This window comes from Callorhinchus milii, unplaced genomic scaffold, assembly GCF_018977255.1.
Source record: "Callorhinchus milii isolate IMCB2004 unplaced genomic scaffold, IMCB_Cmil_1.0 Scaffold7, whole genome shotgun sequence".
Lineage (NCBI taxonomy): Eukaryota > Metazoa > Chordata > Chondrichthyes > Chimaeriformes > Callorhinchidae > Callorhinchus > Callorhinchus milii.
Window position 1 is genome coordinate 2,874,778 of NW_024704748.1, and position 14,358 is coordinate 2,889,135.

At 45.0% G+C, this 14,358-nt stretch overlaps 1 protein-coding gene across 1 annotated transcript in view; it reads right to left on the reverse strand.

Annotated features, from left to right (window-relative positions):
• Positions 1-14,358, reverse strand: part of pdzd8 (PDZ domain containing 8) — a 78,601-nt gene that overhangs the window by 34,391 nt on the left and 29,852 nt on the right. The window contains exons 3-4 of the mRNA XM_042336793.1: positions 8,325-8,447; positions 4,915-5,017 (exon numbers count right to left, since the gene is read on the reverse strand). Coding sequence (XP_042192727.1) covers positions 4,915-5,017; positions 8,325-8,447 — 226 coding nt within the window. The remainder of the gene's footprint in view (positions 1-4,914; positions 5,018-8,324; positions 8,448-14,358) is intronic.

A 14,358-nucleotide genomic window follows, 5' to 3' on the forward strand; every position in this document is an offset into this window, starting at 1 on the left:
GATAAGGATTAGCAACTACATTTTGTGTGTGTGTGGGTGTGTGGCGGGCACTGCTTATCAACTCGCAGCATGTCTACTCTTCAATCTAGAGAGCCAGTGTAATCTTGCTGCTTTGTTGTGCTCACAGCTGTTTGAAACCAGCATCGACGGAGAAGCAGGAAGAGGCTGATAAAAAAAACACATAACAAAGTGCATCACCAGAAGGACACTTGCTAAATACGTACCCGTCAATCAAACCCAAGCAACAGAGATTTGTGCAGAACACTGGGTTCAAATCCATTTTAAAGAGATCTTACAGACGACTCATTGGGCGGGACATGAAACAGCTTTTGAAAAAAAAATCTCCATACCCACTGAATGAATTAACATTTTCTTGCTCCTCTTCAGCACTTTTTGTGTTTGAGGAAAGATGAAAGCCTTCTCGGTGATACAGAGCACTAAATACATGGTACGCACATCTTTAAAGACTGCTGTGCGTTCGGTTTCTTCCGAGCAACCCCTTCAGTCGCTGAACATCAGGACACATAGACACAGGAGAAGCTGCGAGGAAGGAAGGATCCTGGAGATGTAGGGATAGGATAGTTGGATGTTATTGAGTTTTTCATCAGTGACTTTGGGGTTAAAGAGTCTTTTTATTCCCGCAGCAAACAGAGCGATGCTGTGGCCGTTTGTGGGAGTGAACTGCTGCCCTCAAACACGCACACACACGCACACACAATCGCTGCACTTTATAGCAAATTCTGTGAAGCTCTTTGAGGCATCCTCCTGGTGTGACAGGTGCTGTATCAAATGCAATAGATGTTATTGCCCATTATATTTCCTATAAGAATCTGGTGAAACCTCAAACTGATCTGTGGAATTATTTGCGTGCAGTTTCCCTCACGGATGACATGGGTGATATCATCACTGGAGCCATCCTTCATCCAACAGGTCAGAGACAGTAACTGGGAGTTAGAGGAGAAAATGGCCACCAATTTTCTTAGATGCTGCTGTCACACACTAATTAATGCTCAACCCCTGGGTGGATTGTCTTAAAGAGCAATATACACAGTATACACTGGTTCCCCCATGCAAATGCTTCTGTCCAATTCCCATTGCGTTCATACCTTGCACCAGATTATTGGATATACCAGGCGCTCAAACAGCAGCCTAATCAGCCTTGGTCGGTTGTTTATAATAATAATAATAATCCTTGCATTTGATATAGCGCTTTTCATGTTTTCGAGATGTCTCAAAGCGCTTCACAGAATATGCTGCAAAGTGAATTGACTGTATATTTCTGGGCGAAACGCAACAGCCAATTGCGCACAGCAGTGTCCCACAAACAGTCTTGGATTGACGTTACCAATTTTATTATTGTTTTTTTTTCTTGAGGGATTATTATCAGGCGTGTGGAATAAGGAAACTTGCCCATGGTTTCGCCCTGGCGGGAATCAAACCCAGATCTCTCGCTTGCGAGGCGAGTGCTCTAACCACTGAACTACAGGAGTCCACAAGTCTGAACAAAGCTGCCCAAAGTGACTGAGGCCACAGCATTAAAGGAACTGTTCATTGGAGGAAAGAATGGGAGGTCCTCAATCAATGGTTGACCGACCCGGTGGATTGGCCTCTTAGTTTGAGCCGCAAGTTGTTGCATTGATGAAATTGACCGACTGCCAACAGGATGCTCATCTAACCACAGGCAAATCTTCTGTCCAATTTTAAATGTCAATCGAATGGGTTAACATTTAAGCATTTAACAGTGTAGATCATAAGGCTAAGACCATGCAAAGCTTAAGGCTAAAACAACCTCAATTTTTAGAGCTCCGGAGTTAACAGGAGGAAAGAAACTGAAGGTAAAGTTCAAACCAAAGCCTTTGAGAAGACGTACGAAAAGGATGAATTTCTTTACAGAACTGTGATCCCAGATTACTCTCCTCTGCGGGATGCTGATGCCTTTGGATTGGTATGAAGGTTATAAAGAGAAAACGAGTCTTTGCTTGAGAGAAAATGGAGGAGGCGCTGGACAAGAAAACTGCAGTCTTTATGATCATTTGCTAAAGTATCCCCCAATGCCCGCCCTCCCCCACGCACACAAACACACGCACACACACACACACACACACACACCAAACAGCTGGGTAGCATTTGTTACTTGACATTTTAAAAGGAAAGGTTGCTCATTACTAATGTATTAAGATAATTATAGTATTACGTGTCAAAAGGCTGAAAAGGTATAATTAGAATCTTTTTAATTTGTGAATAAAGTTGCATTTAGTTCAAAAACAGAAAGACAACAATAGTTTTGAAATGTTGTAGTCACCTCGCGACAGGATTGATTAGATTATAAGAGCTCAACGTGAGCACTTTTTATACAAGACGTTTTGGAAAGCACAAGGCTGTCTTCGATTGTATTCTACTGCCTCCAGCCTGCTGGGAAAGGCTACTGTCTGCTACACTTAATAAGGAAAAAATATACGCTGAAACATACAAATTCTACCTGGTATATACACTGTCCAATCCATAAACTTCCACGAGAAACCCAGAAGCTTCACTTCAATTCTAAGTCACAGTAAATCATGTTTATGTGAGATAATAATATAATAATAATAATCCTGGCGCCTTAGCACAAGTTGAGACATCTCAAAGCGCTTCACAGGATATACTGTAAAGTGAATTGACTGTGTATTTTGTGGGCGAAATGTAGGAACCAACTCTGTACAGCTGTGGATTGAGTTACCAAGTAAATTTTTTTTTTTGAAGGGATTATTACCCTTGGAAAGCAAATCGCCAACCAGGTTCCTACTTACTCCTAGGTAAACAGAAGCATGTGGAGTAAGGAAGCTTGCCTAAGGTTTCGCCCTGTCTGGGAATCAAACCTGGGTCCCTTCGCTTGCAAGGGGAGTGCTCTAACCAATACTCTATAGGACTCCACCTATGCTCGATGTGTATACATTCTACTTGATATGTCCACTGTCCACTCCATAAACATACATGAAAAACCCAGAATCTTGCATGTCAATTCTAAATACAATACAAATACAAGACAAAATTACATTTGTTGGGCAAGTTTCCTCACTCCACACGCCTCTGTTTATATTGGCGAAATTGCATACAGCAGTGTCCCACAAACAGTCGTGGATTGAGTGACCAAATTATTATTATTTTTTAAAGTTTAGTTCTGTTTTGAAAGGATTGTCTTCCCAGGAAAAGCGATCTGCCAATTGCCTAACAGTCGGGTTTCTACTTACTGCTAGGTAAACATGTGGAGTGAGAAAACTTGCCCAACGTTTTTCCCCCGCCCAGGTCCAATCAAACCCAGGTCCTCTCACTTGCGAGGCCAGTACTCTCACCACTAGAGCATAGATACCTCCACCTCCCAAGCAAAATGAAGTTGCTATGCCAAGGCTATATTTAACAGATTATGAATAATAACAATCCTTGCATTTTACTTAGCGTCTTTTATTTCGAGAGGACGTCTCAAAACACTTCACAGAACATACTGTAAAGTGAATTGACTTTAAATTTTATGGACTGTAAACAAATAATCACAGCTACTCGCACCAGCAAGGTCCCACAAGGGTTTATAACCTGGAGGATTATTTAGCATGATATTTTCAGATTTTACTGGCAGTGACTGAGTGTGTTCCAGACAGGTGGGCAAGAGTAGATGGAGATTTGCAGCCCTCTACTGGAGACTGCAGCTGTACGTCCAGCAGGATACACCCGGCAGTCAAGCGAATAATTCCATGTAAAAAAATCCTACCATATAGAACAGGGAAATGCTATTTTTCATCACCCGACAATAACAACAAAAACAATAATAATCCTTGCATTTGGTAAAGCGCCTTTCACATCAGGAGGAAGTCCCATAGCTCTTCACAGGATATACTGTGCAGTGTAGTGACTGTGTAGTTGTGGGCGAACGCGACAGCCAATTTGCACGCAGCAATGATCCACAAACAGCCATAAAGTGAATGACCAATTTTATTTGGGGGCGTTGTTGGCCAGGACACCGGGAGAAACTCCTTTCTTTTTTCAAATAGTGTGGTGGGATCTTTCAGGTTCACCTGAACAGGTAGATGGGACCTCAGTTTAACGTCTCATCTGAAGGACAGCATGCTGGACCATGCAACACTCTGCAATGGAAAGCCAGCCTAGACTATGTGAGTTCAGCGAAGATTCAATCTGCCAAACTACAAGCAAAGCAGTGAGATTCCTGCCTGATCAGGAATGTTCATTCTTTGTCACAGACAAACATGGAAATTAAACACCAAAGTGCCAACATAAAAATTCTGTCGCACCATCAACTTGTACTTTCAATGCTATCAATGGAAAGCTGTGCGGCTTCAGCTGATTAAACTCCATCGCTACCTGAACTCATGCTCTGGGATCCCCAAGCCGTGCCTCTTGCCAACCTGAACCTAATACTCACTGACATTAGGTCAACAGGGTGTGTCCCTCCAGGGAGAGAGTGAGCATCCCATTCCAAACACAGGATCATGTTCATGTGTAGATGGTGTACATATGTAGAACTCTCAGGCTGGTTGGAATATTCTAAAGCACGGTGATGAGTTACTGTACGTCTCACAGACACAAAAAAAATTGTGGGGAAACATCCCGAAGCGCAATCCTGGGACAGGGCGATTCACTGAACAAGGCAGCAGGAAAGTGACTGAAAGCACATGCAGTAAGAGAAAACTGAGCGAGAGGCCGAGGGATTTCGGGAGAGATCGGGGATCTGGGCTGTTGGGAAGAATTATTTCAGCTCATGCAAACTTACTCCAGAAGCCACCTCTCAAACGGTTTTAAACTCACAGTGGAAATAGTGCATATTGACCCAATATGATGTTGAACTCTCCGTCTCACAGCTCAATAGGCTCACTGGTTTCATCGCCCTGATTTAACTCACAAATATTTGGTGATAAAAGTTACCGTTTTTATGGAGCTTCTGGATTTCTCTTTCCACACACTGGTGCTCAACTCCAGCGTACAATGGATGGGTAAACTTCGTTCATAGGATCCCAGGATAAATAACCTTTAAATTAAAAAAAAGCAGTGGTATGATTAGGTTAAACGGCTAGGACATAATTAGATATACACAACATTCTGATCATAACATTGACTACGATGGGGCTGGAAAGATGGGCCGAGAAAATTAGACCCTATTTCCTTCACTACTGCACCAAAGAAATTGTTTGTTTCAGACTAGAGTCTTTGGATTTTCAAAGTCTTTGCCAATCCTTTCACAGAGGCTCATGATTCTGGTACAGACAAGTCAAGAGGTCGTCTTAAAGCGCTTCATAGGATATACTGTAAAGTGGTGTGACTGTGTATTTTGTACGTGCAGCGTGCAGCAATATTCCCCCACAAACAGCGGTGGAGTGACTGATCAATTGTATTCGGGCGATTGTTGTAGGCCACAGGGAGAAACTCCTTTCTCTTTTCGGTTAGTGCCACAGGATCTTTAATGTCCACCAAAATAGGCAGATGGGTCCTCAGTCTACAACAACTTGCATTTATATATAACGCCCGTCACACAGAGTCATGTCCCAGAGTTTTTTTTCCCCATCCCCCAGAGGATCGATTTCAAGATCCTCATCCTCACCTATAAGGCCATTCACAGCCTTGCTCCCTCCTACCTTTCTGACCTACTATCCCCCTACCTACCTGCCCGTACTCTCCGTTCCTCTGGCTCCGGTCTGCTCCACATCCCCCACCCCAACCGCCCTACCATCGGTGGCCGGGCCTTCAGCCTCTCAGCCCCGAACTGGACAGCTCTGGAACTCCATCCCCCAGTGCCTTCGCCGCCTCCTCCCTTTCCTCCTTCAAGGCCGGTCTCAAGACCTTTCTCTTTGACCGTGCCTTCAGCTCCCCTCTCCACTCTCTACCCCCTCCTCGCTCCCTCCCCTCACCCTGACCATTTCCCCCCTGCTCGGGTCCTGACCCAACTGTACAGCTGTACAGCGCCTTGGGACGTCCTCCCGACGTGAAAGGCGCTCTATAAATGGAATCTTGTTGTTGTTGTTGTTTAACTTCTCACTCAGAAAGGATGACACCTTCAACAATGCAGCACACTCCCAATACTGCATGCAGTGTTAGCCTCGACAAGTTCAAAGTCCCCACATAGGGCTTGAGCCCACAACCATCTGACTCAGAAGGGGGAAGTGCCACTGATTGAACCAGACTGAAACCTGGCAAAGTGTAATATACTGCAAATATACTGTAAAGTGAATTGACGTGTATCTTTTGTGGCCGAAACGTGGCAGCCAATTGCGGAGCACTGCAGTGTCATGACAAACAGTCGTGGATTGAGCGATCAAATTATGATTGATTTATTTTCTGGAAGGGATTATTACCCTCGGAAAAGTGATCTGCCAATCGATTGACAACCGGGTTCCTACCTGCTGCTAGGTAAACAGATGCAGTTTCCTTCAGATGAGACGTAAGGAAACTTGCCCAACGTTTCACCCTGCCCGGAAATCGAACCCAGGTCCTCAACAACAACAACAACAAGATTCCATTTATAAAGCGCCTTTCACGTCAGGAGGACGTCCCAAGGCGCTGCACAGTTGGGTCATGACCCGAGCAGGGGGGAAATGGTCAGGGTAAGGGGAGGGAAGGGAGGGAGCGAGGAGGGGGAAGAGAGTCGAGAGGGGAGCTGAAGGCTCGGTCAAAGAGAAAGGTTTTGAGACCGGCCTTGAAGGAGGAAAGGGAGGAAGCGGCGAAGGCACTGGGGGATGGAGTTCCAGAGCCTCGGGGCTGAGAGGCTGAAGGCCCGACCACCGATGGTAGGGCGATTGGGGCGGGGGACGTGGAGCAGACCGGAGCCAGAGGAACGGAGGGTACGGGCAGGTAGGTAGGGGGATAGTAGGTCGGAGAGGTAGGAGGGAGCAAGGCCGTGAATGGCCTTGTAGGTGAGGATGAGGATCTTGAAATCAATCCTCTGGGGGATGGGGAGCCAGTGGAGGCGAGCGAGGGTGGGAGTGATGTGGTCCCGAAGCCTGGTGCGGGACTCACGCTTGCGAGGTGAGTGCTCCAATTCTAAGCTAAAGGACTCCACTCCAATAACATTTGAAAGGGAAAGTTATTTTAGATGTCTCTATTCACCAGACACCTGAGGCACATAAATCTGACGTGTGTTCCAACCTCACTGCAGTCACCAAAATGCCAGGCCTCTGCTGTCCTCTAGTGAGCACAAATCAAAGCTGCAGCTCCTTTTTCTAGCAAATTTATACTGTACTACTTAACAACCAAGATAGATTCCTGCTTAATGGCAAATGCTTTGGGAGATTTTATTTCGGGATATACATTATACGCATCCTTTATAAAGCCCTCAATGTCATTGGAGTAAAATAGTACTCAGGGAATATATCGCTATTGTTGAAATTCGCACAGTACACAGTACCCTGTACCCTCCTTCGAAGTTTCGACGACCAGAACTGTATGCAATACTCCAGGTGCAGCTTGACCATAGCTCAGTATAGGTTGAGTATGATATCTGGGAATTTAAACTCAACTGATTTGGCAATATAGCCCAGCATCCTGTGTGTCTTGTTTATTGCTGCCTCATACTGTTTTGACATGGTGAGCAATGAGTCAATCAACGCCCATAGATTTCTTCCAACTTTCTCCTTGGTAAGTTCTCCACCCATTTAGTACATTCACTTCATATTTCTACTTCCTATATCCAGTACCTTCCTATACCTAGTACCTTATCTGTATTATCTGACTCTGGCCTCCTGTTTGTCCCTCGTCCCATCTGCTCTACCATCTGTGGCTGTGCCTTCGAAACTACGCCCCAAAACTCTTGAACTCTCTCCCTCAATCCCTCCACCTTGCCCCCTCCCTCCCCACCTTTAAATCTCAGCTAAAGAATTTCCTTTTCGATCGTGCTTACGGTCACCTCCCCCTTCACTCGTTGTCAGACTCCGTCAGTGTCAAGAACTCAGGGACACGTGAAGGGTGTTATATAAATGCAAGTTGTTGTTGTTGTTATCAAACTTAATTTACCAGTTATTAGAAAATGTGCATATCTGATCACGCTCTCTCTTTGCAATACCATTGTAGCCTCCTCTGATTCCAAAGTCCCCCTCCCATACAAACACACGCACTCCAAATTGGTGTCATCTGCAAATTTGGATGCAGTGACGTACAAGATTTCACAGTGGAAATGAGGGAACACAACTAGACTGAAATGTCAACCAAGACTGTGAGCTTAAAGGGCCGAGGTGGGGTTTGTCTGACTCCGAGATGTGAGAACCAGCAAGGCTCTCTGTCCCTTGTCTTAAACTTTAAAGCTATATGGTCTGATAGCTGAGACTGGGTGAGTGTTGGGCACCTACCTGCTACATTCCACCACCGTGACTTTCAGACGTCCTTCAACTAGGCTCGAGTCTTGGGCATAAAGTTCACAGTTCGCTGAGCCAGCTGTTGGAAGCACCTGGAATGGAAAGAACGGTTTGTACCTGAAGGAGAGTCAAAAGAAAAAAAATAGAAGTTAGCTTAGAAGCAACAGTATTAATACAAGTAAAAATATATAGCTCCCAGATAACGCTGCATAACATGGCTCTGAGTTTCAGCACAAATTAAATGACTGGGTGCACTGCAGATTGTTAGAGAGGGATTAAAGTCAGGCGGGGGTGGGGGAGGAGAAAAAGAGTATTTTTTTGTTCAAAATGTCTCTCCCAGAAATAATTCCCTGTAAATCTACTTAAGAGATGCAGCTCTGATGACCTGAAAGGTAGCCAGCCAAGGATCAGGCTCCGATCAGTAAGCAGATTAATAGTAGACAACGCTGGAAGTCTACAGTCTACGAGTCAGTCAGCCTCTGAGAGGAGCCCTCAATAAACAGAAGGCAAAATAATAATAATAATCCTTGCATTTGATATAGCGCCTTATGATGTCTTCGAGACGACTCAAAGCGCTTCACAGAATATACTATAAAGTGTAGTGACTGTGTGTTTTGTGGGCGAAACACAGGCCAATTGCGCACAGAAATACTGCAGATTCTGGAAATCTGAAATAAAAACAGAAGTCGCTGGGAACAAGAGGCATCTATGCAGAGAGAATGCTGCCTGACCTGCTGCGTGTTCCCAGCAGTGGGTCTATGGCTCTCACTGAACACGCAACCTGGACTGAATGTCCAAAATGTGGGGCAGTCCAACCAGATGATGGGAGTGGACAGAGGCTAATGACCAGAAGATCGCTGGTTCGAATCCTGGTCCATCCTACCTTTGCTGGTCAGGGCCAGGGTCAATTAGTGCAAGCTAAATTAGGGAGGGTGAAACAAGCCAGGGTTCCTGCTCCTAAACCCTCTACAGTTCATGTGCATGAATTCAAGCTCTGAAGTGACGTCCTATACAGTCAAGTGGCCTGACAGACACTTATTGCCAAGCCTGAACAAAGGTTCTCTTCGGGTGGGGTACTCTGCAGAGGGCAACCAGCATGCAGGAAACAGCACCCCATTAACGGGGAGACAGTCCAGAGGGACCAGGGCGGAAAAAAAAATTGGGCACACTAAATCAGCAAGAGGAATATTCAAACTGCTATCAGATCATGAGGAGGCCTCAAGCTCATGGTGATGGAAGGCAATTTCAGGATAAACAACAACAACAACAAATTATACTAGTACGGGTCCCTTCACGTTGGAAAGACGTCCCAGGGCGCTGGACAATCAGGGGTTTGGGACACGAACGGGGAGTTGGGCTCAGGAGCGGTGGAGGGCAGGGTGGGATGGGTGGGTGGCCGAAGGCACGGTAAAAAAGAGGAAGGTCTTTAGACAGGACTTGAAGGAGGCACGAGAGGGAGTGAGGTGGAGCAATTGCCGGGTAGAATTCCAGAGGGTGGCGGCAGAGATGCTGAATACCCAACCGCCAATGGTGGGACGGGATGTGTGGGAGACCTGGAATAGGCCAGTTTCCGCCAAGCGAAGAGAGTGGACAGGCTGGTTTGGGGTTAGGAGGCCAGAGAGGTAGGGGGGAGCAATGCCATGGAGGGATTTTAAGGTGAGAACAAGGGTTTGGAACTCAATCCTCTGAGGAATGGGGAGGAAGTGAAGCCGGACAAGGATGGGGGTGATCGGTTTCCACAGCCTGTTGCGGGGGAGAACGCGAGCTGCAGTTATAATACAATAATATTCCTTGCATTTGATATAACACCTTATCACGTCTTCTAGACATCTCAAGACACTTCACAGAATATACTGTAAAGTGAATTGACTGTATATTTGCGGGCGAAATGCGGCAGTCAACTGCGCACAGCAGCGTCCCACAAACAGTCGCGGATTGAGTGATCAAATTCTTATTGTTTTTTTTCTCTTGAGAGATTATCAGGCATGTGGAGTAAGGAAACTTGCCCAAGGTTTCGCCCTGCCGGGAATCGAACTCAGGTCCCTCGCTCTCACCACTGAGCTACAGAACTCCAGTTCTGAATAACCTGCAATTTGTGGAGCGAAAAGTTGGGAAAATATGAACAGGTTACTGGGGAGAACGGTTGAGGCCAGGATTGCTGCAGCCATTTAGGAAAGTGTTTGTAATGGGAGGACGGTAAGTTGGGTATTGTGAAAAGACGTGGAAATCTCTTTATAGAATGAGATGAATTGGAAATATCATTACAGGTGACAAAAGCAGCAATTGATTTGCACCATCAATACTTACACAAACTCAACACAAGACATATTTTAAAGTGTAGGAGGTAATAGAGTTGAACACATTCACACTGATGAAACTAAATGAGTCCATGGCACAACTCAAACTAAATATATTTAACACTTTTTGTCTCAAACTGAACCTATTATCCATTTGATACTAATTGGAATGGAGGCTTGGGATAAGAGAGCTACATAAACATTGGTTTCTAATGTATTAATGTAGGGAAGTCCTGCAAAGGGCCATATTCTGGAGCTTTGAGCTCGCGTAGTCTATATGACTGTCTTTCCAATTCTGTGTTGAGGGAGCATTGTATTGTCAGAGATGTCGTCTTTTAGAGGAGACGTGAAACCAAAATTTCTCCACCTGTTCAGGTGGCTGTGGAGTCCTGTAGCTCAGTAGTCAAAACACTCGCTTGGTAAGCGAGGCAACCCAGGTTCGATTCCCAGACAGGGCAAAATGTTGGGCAAATTTCCTTACTCCACACTGCTCTGATTACCTAGCAGTGAGTAGAAACCTAGTTGTTAGCTGAATGGTGGATCGCTTTTCCAGGGCTAATAATCCCTTTAAAAAAAGTCACTCAATCCACGACTGTTTGTGGGACACTGCTGCGCGCAATTGGCTGCCGTGTTCACCCACAAAATATACAGTCAATTCACTTCACAGTAGTCTGTGAAGCGCTTTGAGATATCTCGAAGTCTTGATAAGGCGCTAGACCAAATGCAAGGATTATTATTATATTAAAGGTCCCATTGTATCACTCAAAAAGAAAGTTCCTACCGGTTTCCTGGCCACCAACTCCCAGACACAATTGGGAAGGGAAAAAGGGTAACCTTGGGACTGATTCAATGATACTGCTGTAACCAGAGACACAGGTGGGTGGGGGAAGGTTTCATACAATAATGAACATTAAAATACTGCATTGCATAGTACAAGATGCAAATGTGTTTTATATTTCAAAGTTGAGCACAATTATTTGACGATGCCTCAATGCTAGAGAAAATGACATTTGTATAGGGCCTTTCATGTCGGAAACGACGTTCCCCACTGGGGCACAGCCCTAGGTGGGCCTAGGTCCAATTAGCACCAGACCCACGCACCCTCTACGGCCAACAAAGAAGCCTTGGCTATGTCAAAGGCACGAGCTCAAAATGCCCTCTCCTTCGCCCTACCCCATGTAGGGGTATGTGCATGTACAGCTCACCCACACTTGACACACATACACAGCACCCGCCATGTTTGTGGCTGTGAGGGCGTGCGCTCGCCATCTCCGCAGGTGTAGTTAATCCACACAAAGCAGGCTAGTATCAACGGCAGCACCCTCTCCTTCCTCCATCGGTCATTGCCCGTCCGCCATAAATTGGTGGCCACCCAAATTTCCATTCCTACTTATGCCACTGTGCCCCAAACTTTATTGATTCGCTGCAAAAATACAGTGGCTTCATTTTACAGTGCACCTCTAAAGGGCACTGAAACATCCGGTATCAAAGAGGCACTGCATCAAATGCAACAGATGACAATTATTCATTCCCTCTGTATTTCCGGGTTTGGTTCCCACGTTCTACCACTAGATGTCATTTCAACCTTTGGCAATCCTTTCAATTCCAGTACCACAGATACCTTTGCTCTATTGTCAAGAATAATAATGCCTTGGAAGGAAAATTTTTAATTAGTTTAATTTAAACCAGTAGCAGATATTTATGTCAACTGGTATAGGCTCTCATATGCTCCAAGTGGGTTTGAATTGAAAGATTTTTTTTTAAAAAAAAGAAAAAAAGCAATATGAAAATTCCTTTTTCAATTTGCGGAGAAAAATAAATTGATTCTTTTTAAAAAAAAGTCCAGGACCAAGTATTCTCCAAGAACCAGAATGGGACACAGTGGAAATCCTATTCTGTTACTGAAATTTCAGCAAAATCTTAAACCGCCTCACAGAATATACTGCAAAGTGAATAGACTGTATTTTGTGGCCGAAATGCAGCAGCCAATTGCGCACATCGGTATCCCACAAACAGTTAGGGATTGAAGTGACCAATTTTTTTTTGAAGGAATCATTACCCTCGGAAAAGTGATCCACCAATCGACTAACAACTGTTCACTGCTAGGTAAACAGAGGGTGTGGAGTAAGGTAACTTGCCCAACATTTCGCCCTGCCAAGGAATTGAACCCGGATCTCTCACTTGCGAGGCGAGTGATCTAACCACTGAGCTACAGGACTCCACCAAATAGCATGTCGTGGGATTAATCCCACTTGCTTCCTGTTCTGTTGAACCTGCAAGCCATGGCTCCGGTGTAGGGTGGTTCAAGTTGAACTAGCCACAGGAAGCTTGCCGGTGTTAGCAACAGAAAGTTGTGAGGTTTTACCCTTCTATTCTGGCTTCATTTAGCCTCAACGCATCGAGTTGAACACTCTCCTTCTGTCCCTCCGCATTCCCCCCTTCCTTCCCCATCTTCAGGTCGCACTTGAAGACCTTCCTATTTGACCGTGCCTACGGTCACCTCCCCCTCCCCCCGGCTCAGCGTTGTGTTCCGTCACTGTCAAGTGCTCTGGGCCACTGCCTGTGTGAGGGGCACTATATAAATTCAAGTTGTTGTTGTTGAGTTAGACAGGAAAAATAGACGGCTCGAGCTTCGAGTGGGAACCTCAAGCTTACTCCATTTACTATGAGATCACGATTCACGCTGGGGGTAAATCATCACATTTAGTCAATGGTACAATAAGGGCTGATTCCCAGAGGCTGGTCTTACTGACAAGCTAAGCAGCGATCAACAGCTCCTGCCAGTTTAATAATACGAAGTCACGTTTGAAGAACAGAAACTCCAGGCTTCTCCTGAAGGCTCGATGAGGAAAGATTATTTTTATAATTTTTTTATTATTACTAACTCTTCAGAGGCTTGGAATCCACATTGTTTTAGCCTTAGAAATGCTGTCTTAAAATTCAAGGTCATGTAGAGTTTCGAGGGTTTTGGGGGAAAATAACTTAAATTCAGTCTTAATTTGAAAGCAACAATAACAACTTGCATTTATAAAGCACCATTCATGCGGGGTAGCATCCTGGAAGCAGAGGGAATGAAGACAAGGATAAGTGCTTTGTGGGGATAGGGGTGGAGGCAGACGACATGTTGGAGGTGAAGGAAACAGTCTTGGATCTTGGGTCTGGATGAGAGAGAGAAAGTAAAACAGTCTACATTTTGATGATCTCCCAAAGGAAATGTCACCAACACCAATAGGAGGCAATAAGATCATGTCGATCCAAGAGCAAGAGTAAGAACTGCTGAGTATTCGTAATCTGATGCTGTACATAGCGAAATTTTGCTGGTTTCAATCTGAAGCCGAGGCCAATTTAACTTCATCGATCAAAACACCTGAATGCTGACGCTGACCACTTGCCAGGCTTGGTTTCCCCTTCAGATATGGGTCTCCTACACACACACACACACACACACACCCCGTTTCCAAGCCAAGCTACCGAAACAGCGACAGACTGTGCTTTCCTAATAACAATAATCCTTGCATTTGATATAGTACTTCATCACGTCTTCCAGACGTCTCAAAGCGCTTTACAGAATATACTGTAACTGAATTGACTGTATGTTTTGTGGGCAAAACGCGGCAGCCAATTGCGCACAGCAGTGTCCACAAACAGTCGTGGACTGAGTGACAAATTATTATTATTATCTTTTTTAAGGGATTATTATCCCCGGAAAAGTAAATTCACCAATCGACTAA